This window comes from Uloborus diversus, chromosome 7, assembly GCF_026930045.1.
Source record: "Uloborus diversus isolate 005 chromosome 7, Udiv.v.3.1, whole genome shotgun sequence".
NCBI lineage: Eukaryota > Metazoa > Arthropoda > Arachnida > Araneae > Uloboridae > Uloborus > Uloborus diversus.
The window spans coordinates 51431435-51455858 of NC_072737.1; the positions used below are offsets into that span (position 1 = coordinate 51431435).

General features: G+C 32.2%; 2 protein-coding genes across 2 annotated transcripts in view; one reads left to right on the forward strand and one right to left on the reverse strand.

Annotated features, from left to right (window-relative positions):
* The window catches only part of LOC129225907 (40-kDa huntingtin-associated protein-like), a 45464-nt gene extending 33844 nt beyond the window's left edge, over positions 1 to 11620 (reverse strand). The window contains exons 1-4 of the mRNA XM_054860440.1: positions 11279 to 11620; positions 7694 to 7740; positions 7545 to 7617; positions 4544 to 4835 (exon numbers count right to left, since the gene is read on the reverse strand). Of these exons, the coding sequence (XP_054716415.1) occupies positions 4544 to 4835; positions 7545 to 7617; positions 7694 to 7740; positions 11279 to 11337 (471 nt within the window). The 5' untranslated portion in view covers positions 11338 to 11620. The remainder of the gene's footprint in view (positions 1 to 4543; positions 4836 to 7544; positions 7618 to 7693; positions 7741 to 11278) is intronic.
* Positions 11621 to 12397: 777 nt separating this feature from the next.
* The window catches only part of LOC129227017 (casein kinase I-like), a 30726-nt gene continuing 18699 nt past the window's right edge, over positions 12398 to 24424 (forward strand). Inside the window, exons 1-4 of the mRNA XM_054861648.1 lie at positions 12398 to 12738; positions 13409 to 13519; positions 18278 to 18426; positions 21350 to 21578. Coding sequence (XP_054717623.1) covers positions 12663 to 12738; positions 13409 to 13519; positions 18278 to 18426; positions 21350 to 21578 — 565 coding nt within the window. The 5' untranslated portion in view covers positions 12398 to 12662. The remainder of the gene's footprint in view (positions 12739 to 13408; positions 13520 to 18277; positions 18427 to 21349; positions 21579 to 24424) is intronic.

The window sequence follows — 24424 nt, forward strand, 5'->3', positions numbered from 1 at the left end:
TTGTGTTGGGAGGTTTTTTGAAATTTTTGCTTAAGCTCCCTAAGTCTCCTTCAAAGCCTATATTTGCCGATTGAATTCTCCAAAGATAAGTTTATTACTTAATTATTCAGGTATCTAAGATGATCTAGCGTTATCGGCGAATCCTGGTGTTGCTTTGTTTACATGTCGTTTCAAAGTAAACAAAATGTGGGAATTCCAGTTGCAACTTTAGATCACCCATTTTTACTATCATTTGTCAATATTTTGCGAACAATTTTGTATTTTCTTCAGCCGTTTTTTAGTTTTCAGGTTTTCTTTGGTTTTAGACATGAATCTAGGAAAAAGAAAGAAGATAGGGGGCCGTCCTTACCTCAACTATTCGCCTGAACTGATGGAAAAGGTGATCCAAGAAATCAGGAGCAACCAAATTTCAACAAGGAAGGCAAAAAAGGGTAAATTTTGGTGTTGGCTTCACTCTCTCGATGTCATTTGGTGCAAAAAAAAAAAAAAAATTATTGTGACAACAAAGAAATATCCAATTGGGACAAAATTTTTACCAAGCTCCTGCAAAAAAATGATAAACAAAATTGATCTTGTAAAAAAAGATAAATAAAATCCAGGAGTAGGTACCTACTAATTGTTTTTCAGACTATCTAACATTCATATATATCTGAATAAAATATTGTATTTTTCACTATTAATTTTATTTAAGAAAACCTGAAATTGACTCAAAAAGCATAAAAAAAATTTATAAATCGAAAAAAGTAAGTAAAATTTTTTTTTTAATGTTTGCAGTGTACGGGATTGGAACAGAACAATCTATGTATTGTATCTTCAGACCGGAGCGGTTTAGCAATGCATATCAAGGAAAATATGATGTGGTCTAAAGTTGTCACCACCATGTGCAAACTTTATACCACTATATGAAAAATTCCCTCTCCCTTTGTTTGTTATTTAGAATTTTTTTCAAAGAGTCATTCTACAGCCGAGACGTAAGGTAGTGTATGGTTAAATTCTCGACCTTTTTTGGCAAAAAATAAAGAAAATATGGAGAAAAATACACATAAAGTGGTCTAAAGTTGCACGGTTTTACCGTACATAAACACTTTTTATAATGATTTCAAGCGTTGAAATAAGCAGTAAAAATGACTTTTTAAATCAAGTAAGCGAAAAAATATACTTGGACATAATTTTATATGTTCGATAATCAAACGTCAACCTCTTTCACTTCCACGTCGATCGATATTTTTGTGCTGCTTGAACCTTAGAGTTTGATATTGGCGAGGCATTGAGGAGAAGGTTCGGCGTTCCGCGCTCTGGATTACTAACCAATTTCATTCCAGCTTTCTTTACTCTAATTGAGGCAGTGAGAAGCAAAGGGATGTAAGAGGCATTTTCAAGTTTTGAGTAAAACATGTTTAAAAATAAGATCAAAGGTAGGTTTTCATTGAATTTTTTTCTAAATCATGCTATACAGCAGTACCTACCAGGGCTGCTAGTACCATCTCTTGCCTCTAGAGAGAGGAGAGGTTCACCAACCATTTGTAGGTTATCTCCAAAATTTTAATTTTGCCACTTACATCCAATATCATCCAAAGCATAATTGAGGCTGCTCAATGCCTCAATTATGCTTTTAAGCTGTTTAATGTTGGGTGCAACGTTTATGGCGGGTGCGGCGCATACATTGAAAAACATTTCCCTTAAGAATATATTTCGATGCGTTGCTTACTCCCAAAAATATGGTAATTCAGGAATAAAAAACATATATTAGTCAGTGTACACTGTACAGCCATAAGACATCTTCCTTTTTTCTGACCAACTTTTTACATTTAATAGGCACTTTTTATCTATATTCAAAATGTTACATTTCCAATTATTTTATAAATATAAAACAAAAAGGAATATATTATTATAGTCCATGTATTTAGAATCGCCATGTTCAGGCCAAATAACTTTCCCACTCTCCACCCTTTTCTCTTAATGGTTGTCATGGTTATGGCACTATGAACTTTGAACTCCCCGTGTTGCTTCAGCTAAAGATAACAGTTGCAGAAGCAACTTGGGGAAAAGTTCATAGTGCTATAATCAGGACAACCAGAAGGAAAAAAGGGTGAAGAGTGGGAAAGTTATTAAGCCTTGACATGCCGATTCAATATACCAAATTACTTTTTTTTTGTTATTTTTAATAAATGAATAATATTAATACAAATACAAAAGTGACGACCAGCAACAGGCTCTGGGCCCAGCTAGACTGGTCCTAGTCGATTTATAATCCCCAGTGAAGATCAATGGCCCTCTTAAAACTGTCTACTCCCTTGCTCATGACCACCTCTTCCGGTAAGCTGTTCCAAGGTTCCACTACCCTGCTAAAATAATAATTTTTCTTAATATCCATGTTAGCCTGAGATTTAAATAGCTTAAAACAATGACCCCTTGTCCTGTTTTCAGTGCTAAACTTTAGCCCTGTAACATCTTTCGTTTTAATAAATTTAAACAGCTGAATCATGTCCCCTCGGTCTCTTCTTTGCTCAAGACTGTACATTTTTAGCCTTCTAAGCCTGGAATCATAATCTAAGTGGGAAAGTCCACTTATTAGCCTTGTAGCCCGCCTTTGAACCCTTTCCAATACATTAATGTCTTTCTTAAGATAAGGAGACCAAAACTGAACAGCATACTCCAAATGGGGTCTTACCAAACTTCTATATAAGGGCAGAAGAACTTCTTTAGATTTATTTGAAATAGATCTATTGATAAACCCAAGCATCTTATTGGCTTTGTTGCTAGCAATGCTGCACTGTTGGCTAAACTTTAAATCCTGACTTATTAAGACCCCCAGATCAGTAACTTTGTCTGCCTGACTAATGACTGAACCTTGCAAATAATAACTTGTACACTTATTTCCATGCCCTAAATGTAGCACTTGACATTTCCCAACATTAACAGCCATACCCCATTTATCAGCCCACTCCGTAATGTGATCTAGATCCTCTTGCAGCTGATTTGCTTGTTCTTCATTTTCTACAGTCCCCATAACTTTGACATCATCAGCAAAACAATTCATGTTCCCAGAAATATTTTGGTGAATATCGTTCATAAAGACAATGAACAAAACAGGCCCTAACACTGATCCTTGAGGAACCCCGCTTAAGACCTCACTCCAATTAGAATAATTTCCCCTTACAACTACTCTTTGTTTCCTTCCGGTCAGCCAGTTTTTTACCCAAATGAAAGTTTTCCCTCCTATTCCTATATCAGCTAATTTGCTAAGTAGTAAAAGTTATATGTATTAATATGATTAATACATATAACTTTTATGCTGCAAATTATCATAGCTTGAAAAATAAATATAGAAAATATAAAAATGTCATATTTTCAAAATAAATATCGGACATATATTATGATATCAGCGAACAGTGCTTCTGCTGGATCTCTAGGTGGAGAGAGTTAATTTGTTTAGAGGTTAAGGGAGCACAGGAGCATTTTTATAAAACATATAATTAATTAATACAATTAACAAACAAACTAAAGTTTGAAAAGATACACATAAGATTTCTAATTGAACAACTAGATGGAGCATGTCATTGATCAGAGATCAAATCATTAAAACAAAGTATAATCTATCATACTCAGAATTTTGTGAACACTATAGGGGATACTGTTAAGGGTTTGAGTGCAATGATTATCCAAAAGCTTTTAAGTTAACTAAACGCGGCAGATTGGAAAGTAAAAAGAACTACTTAAATATTTAGTGGCAGATTCCAACATTTGTCGGAAGGTCACATTATGTTTTAGAGTTCTTATTATTCTTAAAATAAGCGTTTCTGAAAAACAAGTATTGTTTATTAATAATTGGAGACATCACATAGCCACTATATGAAAATACCTACTAGTTTTTATTATTTTAAAAAGAGAGGTAAATAATCATTATAGACAGATGCATTTAAAATGTGTTTATTGTTTTAGGCAGATTGAAAATAAATTGGGTGCGAATAAAAAGTTGCTGGGACCACAGCTAATATCATAACAGGCAGGTTTAATGTTATAGATAGTAATATTATTCGCAGGTTCTACTGTATGTGTGTTAGTGACGGGTATAGTCGAGTTCTCATAATTGAATCACTCTATTATTCAAGAACTTGACTATCAGAAGTTCTCGATTATTACAACTCAAGTTCTTGACATCCTCAGATCCTGATTCAATATAAACAAGAAGTCAATCGCTCAAGTTATCGATTTTGAAAGATCACGATTGCAATCACTCGAGTTCTCGATTTCAAAAGATTTTGATTATCAATCGCCCGAGTACTATGTTTTAAAACATCTCGACTGTCAATCATTCGATTATGAGAAGTACTCAATTTCCGAGATCTTTACTATCAAAAGTTCTCAATTATGCACATCACTAATATGTGTGTACAAACTTTGTTGCTCTTTTAATATAACACTGAGCATAATCTTCAGCATCTGAAAAATTAAAATGATAGGCAAAAACCAAAGCTTAAATGTAATTCAAAAAAATGATTCTGTAACAAAACTAATATTTCATAAATTAATAACAACTTACAAATCGATGCAAATTTGCCGCCTGCAAAAAATGTGGGATAGCTTCACGCACTCTCCCAAGTTGTCTCAGGGCTTGTCCCAACTCCAAATAGAGTGAAGCTGCTAAAGCAGGTTGGTCATGATCAAGATGAACTTTGATGCAGTCATGATAGGCATTTATCGAAGCTTGAAGGTGTTCACTATACCCAGGACAAAGTAGTTCATGATCTAACTGTTCGGCTTCTAGAAACAGTTTAGCTGCATGCAGTAAGTTCTGACTTTCAAATATTGGATTGCCAACGGAATGTTCACACCTGAAAACAATATACATTAAATGTACTAAAAACTATCATCATTTTGATAATGGATATGAAAACTAAGCATCAAATTGAATGAAAATTAAATAAAAAAAAAGAATCATCAACTTAGAGTGAAAAGAAATCTTTTTGAGTACTCTTTTAGTGATTTCACATGAAATTAAATCAGAAAAAATACCTATTTTATTTAAAAGAAAACCTAATTAGAAAACCCCAATTAGCCATTCCAAAATAAAGTGTGGGACAATGAGATTCAATAATTTCATCAACATTTTGTGATAGATCCTAATATTTTATTTAAACATGAATAAGCACATTTTATAATCTTTACATTTGATACAAAGATACTCTTGACACAGTTATTTATATTAAACAATTTTGCTACTTAAAATTTAATTTATTTGCATGAGTCGCGTGTAGGACATCCCAAGTTAATCTCTTGTCATTGGCTATATGAATTACAGCTTGATTTAACAATTGTCAAGGGATTAGAAAAAGCTATCGTTAAATCAAGGCGCATAGACATTCAATGCAGTTAAATCCCAACCAGTGAAATGTATCATTAAATTGAGGAAATCGTTAAATCGGGTAGCGTTAAATTGAAGTTATACTGTAAGTTAATATTTTTGCTCCATTTATATAGCAATAATAAAACAAATTGTAGGTTTTGAAACCTAAGATTCCAAAGTACAAGAAACATATCTCATTCGTTGAGAAATAATAATTTAAACCATTGAACAAAATTATGCCAAAACCCATGCTGGAATCCTTGTTAGGGAGGGTCAAGCATAAGTGCAACAAGATAATGGATTTCAGTTGTCCCCATAAAGTGCTAAACCCCAGAAATACCTTGAAAATAAAGTCCTCCCACGCGTCTAAAAAATCTTTTATGCTATTTTTAGTCAGCCTCCTAGCTCTCCTTCAGAATTTTTTAAAACTGAAGTCCTAAAAATTTAATTTAAAGTTTTCTTTGGTGACATGAGGGAGGAACATTGGGATCCTAGGCTCCTTTCTAGGAAGGGGCAACTGCTCCTCCCTGCCACCTCTGATTTGCTTTTAAATTTCACTCAGTAAAAAGAGCTGTATAAAAACCATGCAAAGTATGATTTACATATTTACTAATAGTTTTAACTTTCCTAATTTAGAAATAAAAACTAAATTTAAATAAATTCAGAATGAAATGAAACAAGAATAATTAACTTTAATTAGCATGATAAATTTTATTTAATGAAAATTTTCAACCATCATTAAAGCTAGTAACTAAAAAATTTTCATCAAGCTTTTTTTTTTTTTTTTTTTGCATCCTAATGTCTCTACGTTAAGCTTTACAAAAAAAAAAAAAAAAAACAAATTTTGCAAATTTAAAATATCAATATTTTAAACTAAGTAAACTGTTACTATTTTGCAATAAGACTTCTTGCAGGGTAAAACAGTTTCTGCTCCAGAGACAATGTTTTTACACATACAATCCTTAAAAAAAAACCTTAATAAAACCAAAAGAAGCCCTGTTAAAAAAAAACACCTGGCTCTTTTACTTCTTTTATTTATTTTCTTTTTTTTTTTTTAATTCACAAAAAGAGAGGACCCTCTGGAAAATCTTGGACAGACCCCTGTTACATGGATCATCAGTCTGGAATAGCCATAAGAGCAGAAGGCAGTAAACCTCTCATAGAAGTTGAGCTAAATTTAAATTTAGCAACCATTGAGAAGGTAATCCCAGATTCTATGAGAGGTTTACTGCCTCCAGATTTGTTACAGCTGTTCTAGACTAATGATCTCAAACAAGGATGAAACTGCAGTCTTTGGATGTTGTCATGAGCTCTTTAGTATTTGCTTGTAATTAAAATATTGGATCAAAGCATATATCGCCGCATCATCACAGCAACCAAGGGTGCCCACAGGGGGGGGGGGGTATGGCACAAGTTGCGCCATCAACATTTTTTGGGGGGATTTTTTAAATTTGTTTAATTTTTTATTTAAGTTTGTCTATTGATTTATTTTTAATTTAAATTATATATTTTATTTTATTCTGTTAATATTTTGCTTCCTTTATTTGTTTAGTTTGTATGCGCGTGTATCATTGGTGTAGCACAGAACTTTTCTTATAAAATAATAACAAAAAAAAAAATTAAAAATAAATAAATAAATAAAAAATCTTAAAAATATATAAATAAAATAAAAAAGGAGCTAAAAAATAAAAAAAAGGGAATTAGGGTTGAGAAAATTTGGGGGAAGGGGGCTATGAGCCATTGGCCCCCATGATGGGGGAGCCATTGAACTTGGAAGGGGGGGGAAGGATGGGCATCCCTGACAGCAACGGTAAGATATCTAACCACAGGAACAACAGAAAGATACCTTACTGTTGCTTTGAGGCAACAATGTAGCATTAATGACACTAGCTATGGAGTTCGGGGGGGGAGGGGGGCAATAATTTTTGTCTTTGTGAGTGTGTTTTAAGGAAGTGATAAGTACTTCACTTAAAGAGGAGTTTCCGTCTGCTCGGTAGTTGTGAAGCTTTTGTAGAATTTGGAAGCCTACTTTAGTTTCCAAATATCAAAGCAAAGACATAATATTTTTTGAATCCAAATTAAAACTTTCAAAGCTAACAATAAAGATTAGGAATTAATGTTAGGAGTTACTTATTAGAGTAAAGTTCATTAAAACATTAATATATTTTATTATCCAATAAAAATGCACAAAATTTACCTGCACACAGCAAGACAAACGAACGCAGCATAATGAGGACACTCTCGGTTTTGGAGTTCTTTCGCTAACATACCTATAAAGAGATTGATAGATTAAAGTAGTCTGTAACAAACACAACAAATATCAAATTTTTTTAGATAAATACTTACTAAATTGCGCACTAGCTTCTGCAACATTTGGTTTTCTCAGGAAACGTCTAAGCAGAAAAATTCAATATAAGTTAATAATAAAAATTAAAAGAAGTGCAGTAAGAAAAAAAAACCTAAATTAAGGCATAACATTCAAAACCAACAGGTTATTAAATGCTTAAAATGACAAATCTCGTAAAATTTGAGCAGAAGTGGATCGAGGAATTTTTCAAGGAGGAGGCAATTGATTTTTGTTACTTTTCTCAAACTATGTTCCTGATTACACATCATGAGCGCTCCCACGGCATTTTTATTAAAAACAAACAAAAAATATAGAGTTGTGGCCAAGAAGGGGACGTAGGAAGTCCTCAAATCTACTCCCTTAACTTTTAACATAACAAAAGGTTGTCGAAAATCGCCTTTTCAAAACTTCAATTTTGAAAAATTGCTGGGGAATGTTGTGAAAGGTCTAACATCACTGTTAGAAACTGAAGTGAAGAGAGTTCCCAGTGAATGATAATTGTGATGCACCAGAAATTGTCAGAATACTGTATAATTAAATAGAAATTAGTTGGAGTTTGAAAAAGGCGCTGTAATGCCTAGATATTTTTGGCTCTGTAGTTTTCTTGTAGTTTTGGTGAAATAAATGTCTTTTTATGAAGAAAAGGTGATCTTATTGGATTCCAGCACCCTGCATTGATTAATACAATCGGAGGGGTCTGTCCAGGGTTTTTAACAGGGTCCATTTTTTGTGAAAAATTAAAAGATTTTTGTGAAAGATTTTTTTTTTCTTTGTGAAAAATAAAATTATGTAAAAACAAAAATTTTAAATTTATGAACATTAATAAATGTGTTGGGAGAGGGGGGAGGCTCATGGCGCAAACTGCGGCATTGAAATAATTTGTTGGGAGTTCTGTGGTATTCTTTCTCTTTTCTGGTGCATATTTGAAAGTTTTCATAGCAATAGAGAGGCATCATTCTATAAAGATAATGAACCTTGATGTATCAATATCTATATACCGTTCCACATCTTGGAAAATTGTACTAGAAATGTTTTCTGAAGATGTTGTATGGAAAGTAAAAACTTAAAATAATTGAAATCAAATTAAATTCAGGCAGCGGTTCAGTATTTAGCTTTTTGGCGCGTGAAATTTTTACAGAGCACGGAATTTTGTTTAAAACTTTTAAAATTTCCAATTTAAAAAAAAAATAAGTATAAATTTAATTTGCTTACCTCTGAATAAAGCGTAGTAAGCATCAAAAATGAGAAATATTCAATTCCCATAGCAGATGCAAAAAGATTGAGATTTTTGAAGTGAAGGCATCAAAAGTATAAAAACGGCATATAAGAGAATTTATTTCAGTAAAATTCTCTTCAAACTGCATATTAAAGGTTAATGAAAAACATATTGTTAATGTCTATCGACATAGTTGAAGCAAAAATAATATTAAACCATCAAACCTTCTAAACACTTTTAAAAGAACGCAGAATTCCGCTTAAACTAATAATTTCACTAAAAAAGAGAATTTTCATTTGTTTTCCTCATAACGAAGCGTAGTTAGCATTAAAAATGAGTAAGATTCTATTGTCATTCCGGATGCAAAGAGATCGCATTTTTCAAAATGAAGGCATCAAAAGTTAAAAAAAAAAAAAAAACAGCAAATAAAAGAGTTTATTTAAGTAAAACAAATTGCATTTTAATAGGTTTACATGATGAATATTATTAATAACCACTGATCTTTTCGCCGAAAATTCGGAGAAAGATAAAAAAGAGGTGGGGAGATGTAACACAACGAACAATACCAGATTCCCGATTTGACATAGGAAAAAATACAAGAATTCCGGTTTATAACCAGTACCCAAGCACCACTGTTAGCATAAAAAATTCAAAACTCATATATTTTCTTCTCAAGATGACGTTAAAACATCACACCATAAAGGTGCAAAATGTTAAGAATATTTTCCAAGTCCCTGTAAAAGGTTTACAAGACGTTTATTTAGCGTTAATGTTAATTTTATAGTTGGTAACCATATCTGAAGCGATTACATTTCTACCCCACCCTATAGCTATTCTATTCATTAACAGTAATAAGTTCAATTTGCTAATATGTGTTATTATTGTTTAGATTGAGAGCAGAGGGAGAAAGGTGCTGAGGCAGCAATATCAAGCTGCAGGTCAATAACATTTTCAGAGAAATCTATAACAACATCGTTGCTGGCTATTTTGATTCTGTGATAAAAGAAACAGTAAGCATCACAGAAATATGCTGACATTTCTTTTGAAAAACTAGCCAGACATTTCTTTTGAAAAATTAAAAATTAGCCATTATATTGATTTTAGATTTGCTTTTACAATAAATGATTTGTGAAAGATCCGTTTATGTTGATTAGAATTTTGTGAAGGGTTCGTTTTGCTTGATCGGAATTTTTTGCAGGGTCCGTTTTGAGTGATCGTATTTTTGTGAAGGATCCGTTTTTAGTGATCGTATTTTTGTGAAGGGTCCGTTAACGGACCCAAATTTCCTCAGGCCAGACCCCTAAATCCTGACAAAGTAATTCATCGTTGGAATTTCAGTTTGTATTCAACAATCACCAAAAGTTGGTTAAAATTGCATTTCTAGAATAGTTTTGAAAAATCACCAGAGAAAAGTCCCTATCCCCCATTCCTTCTCTTAACATTACCTGAGATGGTCTACAAAAACATCTTTATGACTTCAATTTTGAAAAATGTAGAGGGAAGGCCTTCAAACCTCTCATCCTCCTAGCATCACTAAAAATAGTCTAAAATGGCGGTTTTGAAACTTCAACTTTAAAAAATTTCCAGGAGAAAGTTCTGAACCCTGATCCTACCCATATATCATCAAAGATGGCCTACAATTGTGTTTTTGGAACTTCAATTCCTAAAAATTGCCAGTGAAGAATTGCTGGTGTGACCTTAAGACATGGACAATCGCCCTTGAATTTAAGTTTGTTAACTAAGTTTTTTCTCAACATCAAACAAGACATTTTACCAGGACTGATGCAAGACCATATCAGCCTAGTTTGGAACCCTTGACAGGGTTCCACACAGAATCAAAGTAGTATAAGTTTTAGATACCATATGGGAGGACCAAACTGACAAGAGGACAGGCTTGACTCTCGGCAGCCCTGCACCTTACTAAATTATTATGTTCAACAATGGGCATCAATCAAAAAAAAAAAAAATTGCTATTGATACTGATACCAGGGCTGAATTTAGTTTTGTGCCACCTACAGGTTGACCTAAAATCTGCCGTTCTCTTTAAATGAAGATTTGAAAACAGCTTGAGTGTAATTCATGGTAAGTTTGTTCAGTCTAATTAATACTTTCAAGGTGCCCCTGATGGATTATAAAGTGAAAAAAATTCCCCGTTGTTTTAAGCATAAATTTGGACCAAAAGTTTTTTTTAACAATTTTAAGGTCTAAAACATGATACAATGATTTTTTAAAGTGAAACTGATTCGACAAATCATCAAATACTTATCTAAAAACTCATATGTAAAGCAGAAAAAAAAAAAAAAAACAAAAAAAAAACATACACATTGAAATAAGCAATGAAAATAACTGAAAAAATAGAAATCATTACTTCTTTAATTTTGAAGTAATAGCTTTATATTGGGCAAGAAAATCATGAGATGGATCCATGGCTTTTGAGAACTTTTACTGCTGGTTAAATAGAATAAGTCAGAAGTCAAAACACATCATGACAGTACATTTCAAAACAAAATCGATTTGTCTTGCATTCGAAAACTAATCAGCAATCAAAATGTGGAAAGCATGTATTCCATTTCCTTATGGGTCTCGTTCAACAGTAGCTTTTTCAATAAAGTCTGCCTTGATTGAATTAAAACTTTTTACAATCCAGTAACACAGTGCATTTGGGTTGGAAGAACGAAAGTAGGATGTAGGATAGACGGAATGTAAACAAATCAATGAAAAGAGTATTGCCATCCCTAAATATGCATTCTAAATTAAATTTTTTAAAAATAATATTAATTTCATAATTATTTCGATTAAAAAGAAGCAAAAAGTGGTTAAAGAAACAAAAGTGAAGAATGTCGAATAAAGTTAAGCATCATTCGATCTGTATGCAATATTTGAGGAAAATGTTACGTTGGTTGCGTTCGACGAAACTCACTGGTCGACCGGTAAGTAACTGGTAACTAACCGAATCGTTCTATGATCAACCGGTTAACACGGCGGTTACCAATCTAAGCAGTTGATTGGTTGATTGGAGCACGTGATCATTAGCTGTCACGTGATTAAATAACCGGTTGCTCTCGGTCGAGCTCGTCGAACGCAACCGTTGCATAGTTACTAGCTGAATATTTTGTACTTGAAGCCTAGTCTTTCTTTTGGGCTTATAAATTTATTTAAATATGAATGTCTATGTTTTAAATACATGAAAAGTATTAGCTTTCACCATTTGTAGTATGGTAGAATGGGATTTTGATAGATTGTTAAAAAAGGGGGGCTATTTTATGACTCATATCTTAGGACAGTATTTCGATTGTTTTCAACAAAATAATAAAAACTGAGGTCAACAAGGCCTATTAAAATATGTATGATAAGTTATCAACTAGTGAAAAATGTTTCATTTCTTATTTTATCCGGGTAACTGCAGCAGCTAATGCGCACGCGCAGTAGAACTGCTGTAATGTTGACCGTCAATGTAATTTAAAATCCAATTAATCCTTATAAAAACATAACTATATTCACTCAAAAAAATACTACTTTTCTCTTTAAAAGTTAAATGAAAATATATAAGTGCTTCTTTTCCTGAAGATAAATGTCACAGTTACAGGAAAAAATAGCGGAAGCTGACAATCTTTCATTGTTGTCGTTTGGTCTATCGAATTCCAAGATGGCGAACACTGCCCACCCTGGATATTGAGTGTAATTTTACAATAGCTCATACTTTTTTCACGAGTGCATTTGTTTTCGTGAAACCCACTTGTTCATCAGAAACAATGGAGTTACGCGTAGGAAATAAATACCGTCTTGGTCGCAAAATAGGAAGCGGATCTTTTGGCGATATATATTTGGGTGAGTGCTGCAAGTTATACTCAACAAAACATTTTTACAAGGAATGTCCAACTTGGCTCCATATTTTTCTAACTTTCCTAGTTATTATTATATGAAAAACTTAATAAATGGGGAGTTCCTTGTGCTGAATGTTGTGCAATAATTAATTAATGCGGATGTTTACAATAAACGAGACTGGAAGTACTTGTTTTTTATGTATGACTAAGAAATTGAAGATATAATGTTATTCAAATGACCCAATTTCAGTACAAAACCATACATATCTTATTATCGTAGTGTACTATACCCCTATACATATATATTTGACAATTTTTTTCTAATAAATCTGTAACAGTTTGTAATCCTCGTAAAATGTTTACCATTGTCATTTTCCAGTCTTTTGTTAACGTCGTGCGTTTTTATGGGATGGTAGATCCAATTACTGCGTAGGTGTCTTTTTTGAAATAAATATTTCTAGAAACACTAAAATTATTATAATTAGGAATTATCTGAACAAAAATATACCATAATATCTAAAGTTATATTACAAATACAATTTCATTTGATTCTTATTCCTGTAACAAAATTTTCATGGGGTATTTTTAAATAAAATGGAATTCTTTTGTAGATTTTTATTTGCACTTTTTAAATTTTGCTGTTAATGAGAAATATTTTCCTGTTTTTTTTTAAGGTACGAACATTACCACAGGAGAAGAAGTTGCTATTAAATTAGAATGCATCAAAACTAAGCATCCACAACTATGCATAGAAAGTAAATTTTATAAAATGATGCAAGGTGGAGGTAGGTTGATCATTGATTACTGATTCTCATGACATTAATACTTATATTTTACTTAGGTATTAGCTTTGTTATGATTAGGCCTTATGAAGTTGTATTTTCACACTGAGTTATCTATTGTTTTGATAGTACACGGGATATGTATGAATTAGTTTTAACTGGTTGTGTTAACTCTGCTAATGATTTTCCCTTTATTGAAGCATTTTTAGTTTTATTCTCTTGTCAAAATGACAAATGTCCAGGTGAATTCCCGTTACATCAATTGCAGGTGCTTAAGTGAAGCACCTTAACCTGTGTGCTTACTCATATTTTTGCATAGATTCTGTAGGAACAAAGAGATTCAACATTGAAGCATAATGTATGGCAATTTCTTGATATCAGGCCCATCATTCAAGAGTCAGGAGGGTTGATTGCCCCCTCCCCCGACTTTGAGAAATCAATTAATCTACGTCAAATGGGTGTGGTTTTTCTTTTTTAATTTGTGGTGATATGTTTCCTTTGTTCCTTGAAATATGAGAAATGATGGGCCGCATGTTGTAGGCCCATCAATTAGTAAACTTATTTTCTCACTCTAAGCTGTCCCTTTACTGAATTGTTATATCTTATTATTGTTTAAGAACCTCCTAGTCTTAGTTTGTTTCCCACTTTCCTTACTATTTCTGGGTGATTTCACGGTATTTTTGACATGTATGTAGAGTCTGTAACGTGACCTTTTTTTGCCATAACTTTTTCATTTACTGTTTGGTTGAAAATTATTTGAATATGAGTTGGGTGTGTTGATAGGAAAAGCTCAAAGTAAAATAATATGCTAAACAAGCAGTAAATTAAAAAGTTATGGCAAAAAAAGATCATGTTACCGACTCTACATAAATGTCAAAAATACCGTGATATGACCCTTCTAGGAATTAATTCACTAGTGCTTTGTGCTAGTCTCTCTTAATTCCTTAATAAATAAGAACAGTTATGATGTAGAATAATTTTTAACAAACTTATGAGAAAAATATGGTAGTTTCTTTGTCAATTATCTACAAAATGGTTGCTATATGGCTATACAAGTTGCAAAAATAACAATTTCATTATGGCTAAAATGTTAGGCCTATTTGAATTAATTCTACACAGCAATTTGCGCCTCCAAATGAAAAATACAGTTCAAAATGGAGATCATTTAACTTTAATTCAACGTATGTTTTTTTATATTATGCTGTTTTGAGAAACTACTAAAAGTATCTTAAGGAATTTTTTGACAAATTGGATTTTGTAAAACCTTGCTTATAATGTAACTAACTCTATTTGTGCTCTTGCCTTTTGTTCATTCCGGTACATATCGCACCCTGACAGCAGAAGTGACATATTTCAAAAACTTGAAAATATGCTGATTTATTGCATAATCTTAGTTTTAACATAACTGAATAAAGTTTTGACTGTTGTTTAGTGTTGAGCTGTTTCAACAAACCACTGGGCGGCTATTATTGATCTAAAATTATTTGAATCATGTAATTTTTATCAACGGTCAACTCCAAAATCTACACAGCTAGGGACCATGTAAGTAACTTGCACAGTTTGCACATTCTGCAACGTTTTTAAGGAAGCTTTGACCATAGCACCAAACCCTCGTTCGAGTCTTTGACGGATGGCCAAAGCTTTGTTAATTTCCGAACATGGCCCCAATAAATTACGCTTAAAACGCTTATAGGCCGTGACAATCGCTGAAACTCATGGCAGCAAAGAGGGCACTATATTGGGAACCCCTGTTTACCATTACGTTGCCATTGATTGGTGGATGCAGGGTTCCATTCAGTGCCCCTTGCAGTCAGAATGGGCGACGTCCAATCAAAAATAAACAAATTTTGAAAATTTGACATTGATAGCTAGATGCATGGCAGATCATAGTTGCATCAGTTTAACACAAGAAAGTCATAAATTGTCAAGGCCTGAAAGCGTCAATGCCATCTAGTGGGGCCATGGTCCAAATAATGAGCTTTATTTGTTTTTTAATTTTTATTTTATAAATCAAGTTGGCAACAATGCAAAGCTCATTGTCAGTGATGTTCTCGTCAATTTTTCTGAAAGTATACTCCCAGTAATCCATGGCGAACAATGTGTATGCGATCATATATATAATGTGTCATAATATGACATTTTTTGAAGCTTGAGGGTCTATGCTATATGTCCAAAAAATGTTTGAGAGTGTATGACATATATGAAGTACAGTGGAGCATCAAAAATCCACACAAATTGGGAGAAGTGGTTGTGCAGATTTTTGATTTTGCGGATTTCAGGTCACTAAGGAAATAGGTGGGAGTTGTACCTTTAAATTGGAAAAATAAAAACAACAAGGAATAAAAATATAATAGTTACATAGTTATTTACATTATTTTATACAAGTTTACAAATCATTAGCTATTTACATTTTGAAAACATTTCAGAAATTGTAGCTTGTTTCATATTTTTTGATAGTTTAAGCTTAAGTCTTTTTTGTATGTTGTACAGCATTAGGAGTTCTTGCTCCGACACAATATCTTGTTTTAAAAATTCCAAGTAGTGTTCTCCTACCTGCACACCCTCCGAGATTAGAATTTTTTTAGATTCTGCCTCTCCTTCACTTTCCTCTGAGGGCTGTAGAACAATTTCACTATCACTAAGTTGATACTGAGTTTTCTGCTCATCTGGATTATCCAGCCACTCCAGGACTCTCTCTTTGTCCCACAGATCTTGATTGCACACAGGTTTGGAATACATAAGTAGCTCCTCTGCTGTCTCCTCAAAGGGATTATTGGGGAAACCATTGAATTCATTGGATCATTTATTTATCCAGTGATTTAGAGCTTGACGGTACGAAATTCGATAGCGGCGGATTATTGCTCGAAAAAATAGCAGTTTTACAATCGCAAAAATGATTTTCTGGCAAAATTAAGTTTTGGGAAAATCAATGCGGATTTTGGATGTTGGCGGATTTCAGGGTGGCGGATTTTTGATGCTCCACTGTATAACCCTATGGGAACACCACTGCTCATTGTATCATCCAATAATTTCAAATTAACTTTCTTTTAGAGGTCACTCTTTAATCTTGATTTAATACAAATCTCTCATCCTGCATTGCAATATTTTATGCAATATCACAAACTATATAAATATCTTGAACCTGTGAAATAAAAATGAACTTTTAAACAGTTCCAATTTGCAATGTTTTGGTTCCAAGTTGCACTTTTTTTATTAAAATTTAGTTTTTATAACATTTCTTCCATGATTCAAAGTGATCTTAAATGGCAGGATAACTTTGAATCAATTTAATAATTCATTTTAAATCATTTTTTTATAATTATTGATACTCAATTTTTTATGTCTGCAGAATAAAACTATTAAAATGTGCAGGGAGGTTGGAAATAGAAAAATCAAAGTTACTCTGAAATTATTTATTTTTTGATGTTTTCTTGAATGTAGTAATAAATTGAATTCCCCTCTTAAATTAAACTTTTTAAGTTCATAATTATTTGTAGTTTTGTTATTTTTTGTGGTAAAGAAAAAAATTATAGCAGCATTTTTTCAGATTCAGAACCTGGGGTACATTAGTCCAGTTTTAAAAAACCCATCAATAATGAAAACTTTTAGAAACATCAGAAAAGCAATTTTATGGTAACAGTAACAATAAAGTTGAAGTAACAAGTTGTGCTGATTCTCGAGAAAATAGAGATGGTTTTGGCTCAAAAATAGCACAAATTAGCTAATTTAATGTTTGGTTTAATTAATATGACTGATCTTTAAACTTTATGTGTTTTCATTCTAAACACAAAAGAACATAAGTTAGTGACAATATTGGGAAGTAAATCATTCAAATTTTTAACAAAAGTTGCTTTTGCAATGCGGACCAACTCAAGTTGGTCCACTTCAAAAATTTGAGTTAAAACATTTGTATGAAAAAAGTACTGAGCATTTTAAAAAATGTTTTAAATCACAAGTATTTAATTTTTGATGAGATAAAATATTGAAATTAGAAAAGCATACCAATGTGCCCCAACTCCCCATTGAAGTACAGTAAATCTGTTGTGCCCAACAACCTGCACTTAAGGCCGGATCTACGTACCTGCAGGTGCAGACCTGGGGGTGGGGGTGGGGAGCATCTAAAAGGGTCCACGGCCCTTTGTGGCATAGAAATCCAGTAGGCAGTTAGGGGTCCTGCTGGTTTTTTGCAGGGGGACCCAAAATTTATAGATCCGGACATGCCTGCACTGAATGATTGGAAGTTTCCTCCATTGGCTTTGTTTCCAATGTTTCCGTTAAGTATTCTCTCCCTGTTCTCTCATGTACACATTCTGTACAATTAAGTCCTCTGTTCTTCTGTAACACATTTTCGCCTATATAGTTTTTATTATGGTAAATTAATTGCATAGTTGCAGCTTTAACTGGTTCAATCATTTTCAAACCTAGTTAAAAAAACACAAATCTCACTGTCTCTACTTCATTGTCAACATTTGCCTTTTAATCTGTCCTTCCCAAACTTAAGAATTTTATGAACCTTGATCTTTTTTTTAATCTGAATTTATAACATAGTAAAAGAAAATTAACTTCTTGTTACAATTTATTTAATTTCTTTTCAATTTTGCTCATGTTTTCAAGAGTTTTTCACTGGCCAACCATATCCCCTAAAGTTTTTTTTTGTAAAACAGTAAAAGTTTGCATGTTCCCCTTGCTAATCAAATCAATTAAGTCTTCTATTTGGAAGAACTTGAGTGAAATTAAAAAGTTTAATTTTTGTAATTTCAGTTGGAATACCCACTATCAAATGGTGTGGTTCTGAAGGGGACTACAATGTCATGGTTATGGAACTCCTGGGACCAAGTTTGGAAGACCTTTTTAATTTTTGCAATAGAAAATTTAGCTTAAAGACTGTTTTATTATTAGCGGATCAATTAGTAAGTATGCATTTTATGTATGGATTAGATCTTGTAACATATTCATTTTGATTTAGCGTACGCTTGTGATATATGTCTGTCTACTTAGTAATACAGTGAGCGCCAGATATTTGAAACAGTGGTTTATGGAATCAGCCACTTTAATGAATCAAATTTTCAAAGACAAAACTAAATGCAACTTTAACATTGAAAAACTGACGGATGTTTGAATCAAGGGTATGTAACTAACCATTGTCCACAAACATATGGTGCATCAGAGCGGTTTTTTTCATTTGCGTTCATTTAGTAAAATCTTTTTTTTTTTTTTTGTAAATAGTGTAACAGTAAAACACTTCTAGACAGTTTTCTCAGGAAAATTTAAAAAAAAATAGAAAAACAAAAAACCAGTAGGATGGAAACAGACATGGTGTCAATGCGACCTCTGCGCTTTAGGCTTTATCAAAGATAGCATTAAGGTTAGAGCAACGAAGGTGCAAATTCTGGTACTATAATTAGTTCATTATACAGGGGTCTGGCCAGAGGAAATTTGGGTCCGTTAACGGACCCTTCACAAAATCTGATCAACCAAAACGGACCGTTCACAAAATCCGGATTGATCAACCAAAACAGGCCCTTCACAAAATTCCGATAAACAAAACGACCTTTCACAAATTGTTTATTGAAAAAGCAAATCTCAAATCAAAGTAAATATATTTCCGTACAAGATAATGTTTGAAACCTTTTTTAAAGTTAAATTAGAAGGATCAATTTATACAAAATCTGCTAATCTTGCATAAGAAAAAAAATATCAGCACTTTTGTGATGCACCTGCAAGCGATAAATAACTACTGATAAATATAATGCTTGTTGTTGATTTCTTTGAAAGAAATTAACAGCTGAAAGTCATTTAGGTTTATAATTTTGCTTGTTTGCTATGTTGTTGTAAACTTCTGTAAACTTCTGAAAAAGCATCAACCTTCTCTGAATAGATGTCATAAGCAGTTTTCTCCCCTCTCTCATGATTTAATAAACAATAATATACAGCAAAGTGAACTTAGAATTGCAAAGGATAGTAGGCGTGGGGGGGGGGGGGGGAATGTGATCGCTTCAAATAGGGTTACCAACTTCAAACTTATCGCCACTAGGTGTCATGTTTAACTTATTTTGGGAGAAAGTTTATAAGAGTTTGATTTTTCCATGCTAAAAAGGATAATTCACTTTTATTAAACTCTTTTAGTTACTGGGTTGATTTTTCTTTAGTTGCCTACATTTTGGAAAACGCAATCTTTTACATCCGATACGAGAATCATATTTTATTCTTTTTTCAAGCTAACTTCGCTTTATTAGGATGCGAATAAATGAAAAGTCTCTTCATTTCTGTAAAAGAGCTTATTTCAAGTTTTTAATGTGGGATTCCATTTTCTTTTATGAGTCGCAAATTAAAATGCTGAATCAATGGTTTATTTTGCACCACCATCACGCTAGCAGACTCAAATGCTGTCGCAAAACATAGACTTCTGCCACATAACTTTAAGAAGCCCCTCATCACCGACTTTGATTGCCCCAGAATCCTAACATCTACAATTGCAAGATTAAGAACAAACCACTATAAAGGGATGAAAATTCTTCCCGACAAAACGAGAACTTATATCCCCTGCAAGAACTGCACCGATGCCCAACTGACTCCGGATCACATTCTTGAGTGCCCGGCCCTTATCCCACATGTTCTGCAGCTGGGTATGGTGCCACTGGCTTCAGAACTTCGAGAGGTCCTCTACAGCACAGATGCGTTGCAGCTAGCGGGCGCGGTCTTGAAGACACACAGAGCCATTTAATTGTCCATGGACACGACAAAAAAAAAAAAAAAATGGTTTATTTTATATTTTATTTATTTTGCTTCAAATGTGTCCAGATATTAATGATATGTTTACCATTGGTCTCTAAAATGCAATTCTAAAGTAGTTTTATCAAAAATATTTATTTTACAACCCATTTTTATACTTTTGATGCCTTCACTTTGAGGATTGCAATCTCTTTGCATCCGCTATAGGAATTTGATTTTTCAAATTTTTGATGTTTAGTACGCTTTGTTAAAAGGTAAACAAATAAAATATTTTTTAATTTTTGAAAAAAATCATGGAGTTTATAAGTTTTAAACGAAATTCTGTACTCTTTAACATTGTCTTGGGTTAAAAAGTTAAATGCTGAACCTCTCTGCCTGAATTTCTTTGTAACAATTATTTTAAATACTGTATATATAACATTTCTAGAAAATTTAACATAATGTAGAATGGTAAATAAATATTGATAATTGAGGGGTGCCCATCTCCCAGAGAGCGATGCCCCCCCCCCCCCAATACTCAAAAAACATTCAAAAATGATATTCTCAACAGAAAAGAGGGAAAACACTCAACTTTAAGTGTAAATGATGCAGTTTGCGCCATCTCAAAATTTTAAATTTTCTTTCGTTTTTACAATTTTTTTTGCAGAATTGGTTTTCTACAAAATTAATTTTTCACAAAATTATTTAATTTTCCACAGAAAACAAACCCTGTAAAAAATCCTGGACAGACGTTGTTAAGTTACGTTGAATAAAAAGTGCCTAAATTAATTCCTACCTCTTTTTAGCAAATAACAGCAGATAGTTTTCAAAGCAGATAAATTAAAATTGGAATTTTGAAATTCCTTTTGCCCTGTTCTACGATAAGTTTCTTTAAATAATCAAAGAATTAAAATTTTGAGAGAACTGCTTACTTTTAATTATACTTTATCTTGTTTGATGAAAATTAACTAAAGTTTTCTTAAAATTTTGAAGATACTTACCTACAATTATTTTTTAATTTATTTTTTCAAAACTTTCTATGATAGAAAAAGTTTTAATAGATATTTGATTTTGACATTGTAATAATTAAGTGTTCTTATGCATTTTTCTTTTCATTTTTAGATAACTAGAATAGATTACATCCATAGCAAAAACTTCATTCATAGAGATATTAAACCTGACAATTTTTTAATGGGACTTGGCAAGAAAGGCAATTTAGTGTACATAATAGACTTTGGACTTGCAAAAAAATATCGTGATTCTCGTACACATCAGCATATTGCCTATAGGGAAAACAAAAATCTCACTGGCACTGCAAGATATGCTAGCATCAACACACATTTAGGAATTGGTATGTAATTTTGAGAATTTCATTTATTTTAATTTCAGACCTTAATTGTTAGTAACTTGTAATAACTTTGTTTTGTGTTTGTTGAAGTTTGTTTAAAGTTCTGATACACTGTTTCAAACTTTTTTCCTTATGTATTTTTATATAAACTTTTTAGTTGTTTGAAAACAATCTTACTAAGGTTGTATAAATGAAAAACAATCTAACATTTAATTCTATTTGATTCTTACTATTTTATATTTTTTCATATTTATTAAAATTTCCAAATAATCATTATGCATAAAAAAAGCTTTCAAAATGTGTATCTTTCTTGAATTTTTATTCTTGAACCAAATATTTTTTTGGAGTAAAAAAAAAAAGCAATTATATGCTGTCTAAATAGTTATAAGATGTAGAAATTTTTTATTAATCTTTAGAAGAAAATTTTGTTTTATAAATATTCGAGTAAGTAATAGATGAGGGTGATCAGGGTTTTTTTTTTTTTTTTAAATTTTTTTCATTGACTCAAGCATAAAATATTATTCGCAACTCCAGAGCTCGAATATGTTACCTTACGTTGATTAACAATACTGAAGAAAAAGGTAAAACATTCCATTCCATGTGTTTTCTTTGGGCTAAACTACGGGCTTCAGACAGTTTATGATGTAATGTAATTTCAAAAGAATGGAAAAGAAAGCTTCCCACAAACACAATGAAAAATTACTGTCATTCACTAAGCGTTAAAGCAAGTTATGAGTTACTGCATTTTTTTGTTTTACCTTTTTCATCCGCCATTAGACTGGCTGCAGCGCCCCCTATAGTTTATTGGAGTTGCGAATAAGGTTTAAAATCAGTATGAAACTGAAGTAATATTTTTTTTCCCAATTTTTTTTTCTTTTTTAGGAAATTTTTAATATAACTTCAGATATGGCCATGGTTTTTTGAGCATTTGCTTAAATGCATCTACTTATGAAAAATTTATTTTTAGTTTATCAAGTAAGCCATCTTTACATGGCCTTTGTAAGGTAAATTTTTAAATATACAGATTTCAAAGTAGCTCCTGTTAGTGGGGTTAAATAATGAATGCAAGTGATTAATTAATGTTTCAACTTAACTGTTTCCTGAAAAATGTATCATCAATGAAAAGTGTTGGATCTTGGTTAAGAATTAGAGAAATTTTATAGTTTTATATGTCTTATTGTAACTGGTTGGCTAAGTGTAAAGTAGTCATGTTTCAAAATATTTTAGCATTTTAATTTAATTACTAAAATTTACTACTATGATAATATGTTGACACAGACTGTTCGTGAAATGTTTTATTTTATGCTTTGTAGTTAAAAAAGAAATATTTCAATGTCTTTCGTGCAATCAAATGCTTTAAAATGATCAAGAGTGTTTAAAATTTACTAATACAATTCTTAATACGAATTAGAAATTGCTAAAAATTATCCAGTGATTCATTTTTATTAATCAATTATTGGCATTTACGGAACTGCCCAAAAAGCACTTTTGTCTGCTAAAGTCTCAAACTTCAAAAGTCATACAAAGAAATAACAAATTGCTGTTCATTCAGACTTTGCATTGAAATAAAACCAGTGCTTGTCATGATATAAATTAAAAGCTGACTACCAAACGGCACGACCTTCAGGGTCATGGATTCGGACAAAATTCTAGATATAGGTCCATTCCTACGAGGTATGAATTCAGGTAAAGCGGTTTGACTGCATAGGCTCTAGTTTCACTTCAACGGGGGTCCAAAGTAGATAATTTGGATCCAAAAATGCAATGAAGTTTCCTTTAAAATTACCATTTTTACCTGTTTTTCTGCTATTGTACTGCAGTATGAGCCATTAGAATGCATTTACCTTTGAATTAATTATGTTGTATACTAGTTTATAATAAGTGGTCCTCCAATTTAAATTGGCACTACTATTAATTTCAAAAACTTGAATGCCAAAATAACATGGTAACAGGATATTTATCGTTTACAAATGAAACTAATTATTTTCATTTTAATATTAATCGTTTGCTAGTAAAAAGTATTTATTGTTTTCTAACAAAAAAAAAAAAAAAACACTTTAACTGAATATTTATCGTCTGCTATGAAAGATATTCCACAATGATAAGAAAAAGAAAAAGCTCTGATTTATTGCACATGACACATAAAAAAAAAATACAAGATTTTTTCGACTTTATAAGTTACTTAAATATCGCCCACATTATTAAATAGGTGTTTTCCCCATCCACTCTTACTAACAAATGAGGCCAAATGCGGTGGGAGAACGGACGTTGTGCCATAGTCTGACCTTCAAATGGAAACGCCATTGCATTTCTTAGGACCAGACTAGAAACTTAGGACCCTAATTTCAGCCAAACTAGGGCCTATGCAGTCAAACTACTTTACTCGGGCTCATATCTAGTGGAAAGGGACCTATATCTAGAAGTTTGTCCAAACCCGTGATCCTCAAGGTCGTGCTGTTTGGTCGTGAGGTTTTTTGGTGGGGTTTTTTCTGTTTTCACTTTGGTTTAGCACCCAAATCAAACGAAACCAAAATGTCATGAAATTTCCTATGTGATTTGAAATTAATCTTAACTTTTTAAAGGAAAAAAATGTTTTTTTTTTTTGTAATATGTACAGTAGGATTACTCTAATCTATGAAGGTCAATTATCTGCAATGTTAACAGAATGTTAACAATGCCCAATGTAAACAAACTAAAGAGTTGTTGTAGTTAAATTTTTTGAAATTCTTCTGATAATATATCTGAAACTTTTTTACTCTAACTCCTTATTAACTTTATTTTTATAAACATGTAAAGCAATTTCTTTCATGTTCAAATCCTATTGCTATGTTTAACTGCAACTTGCAATC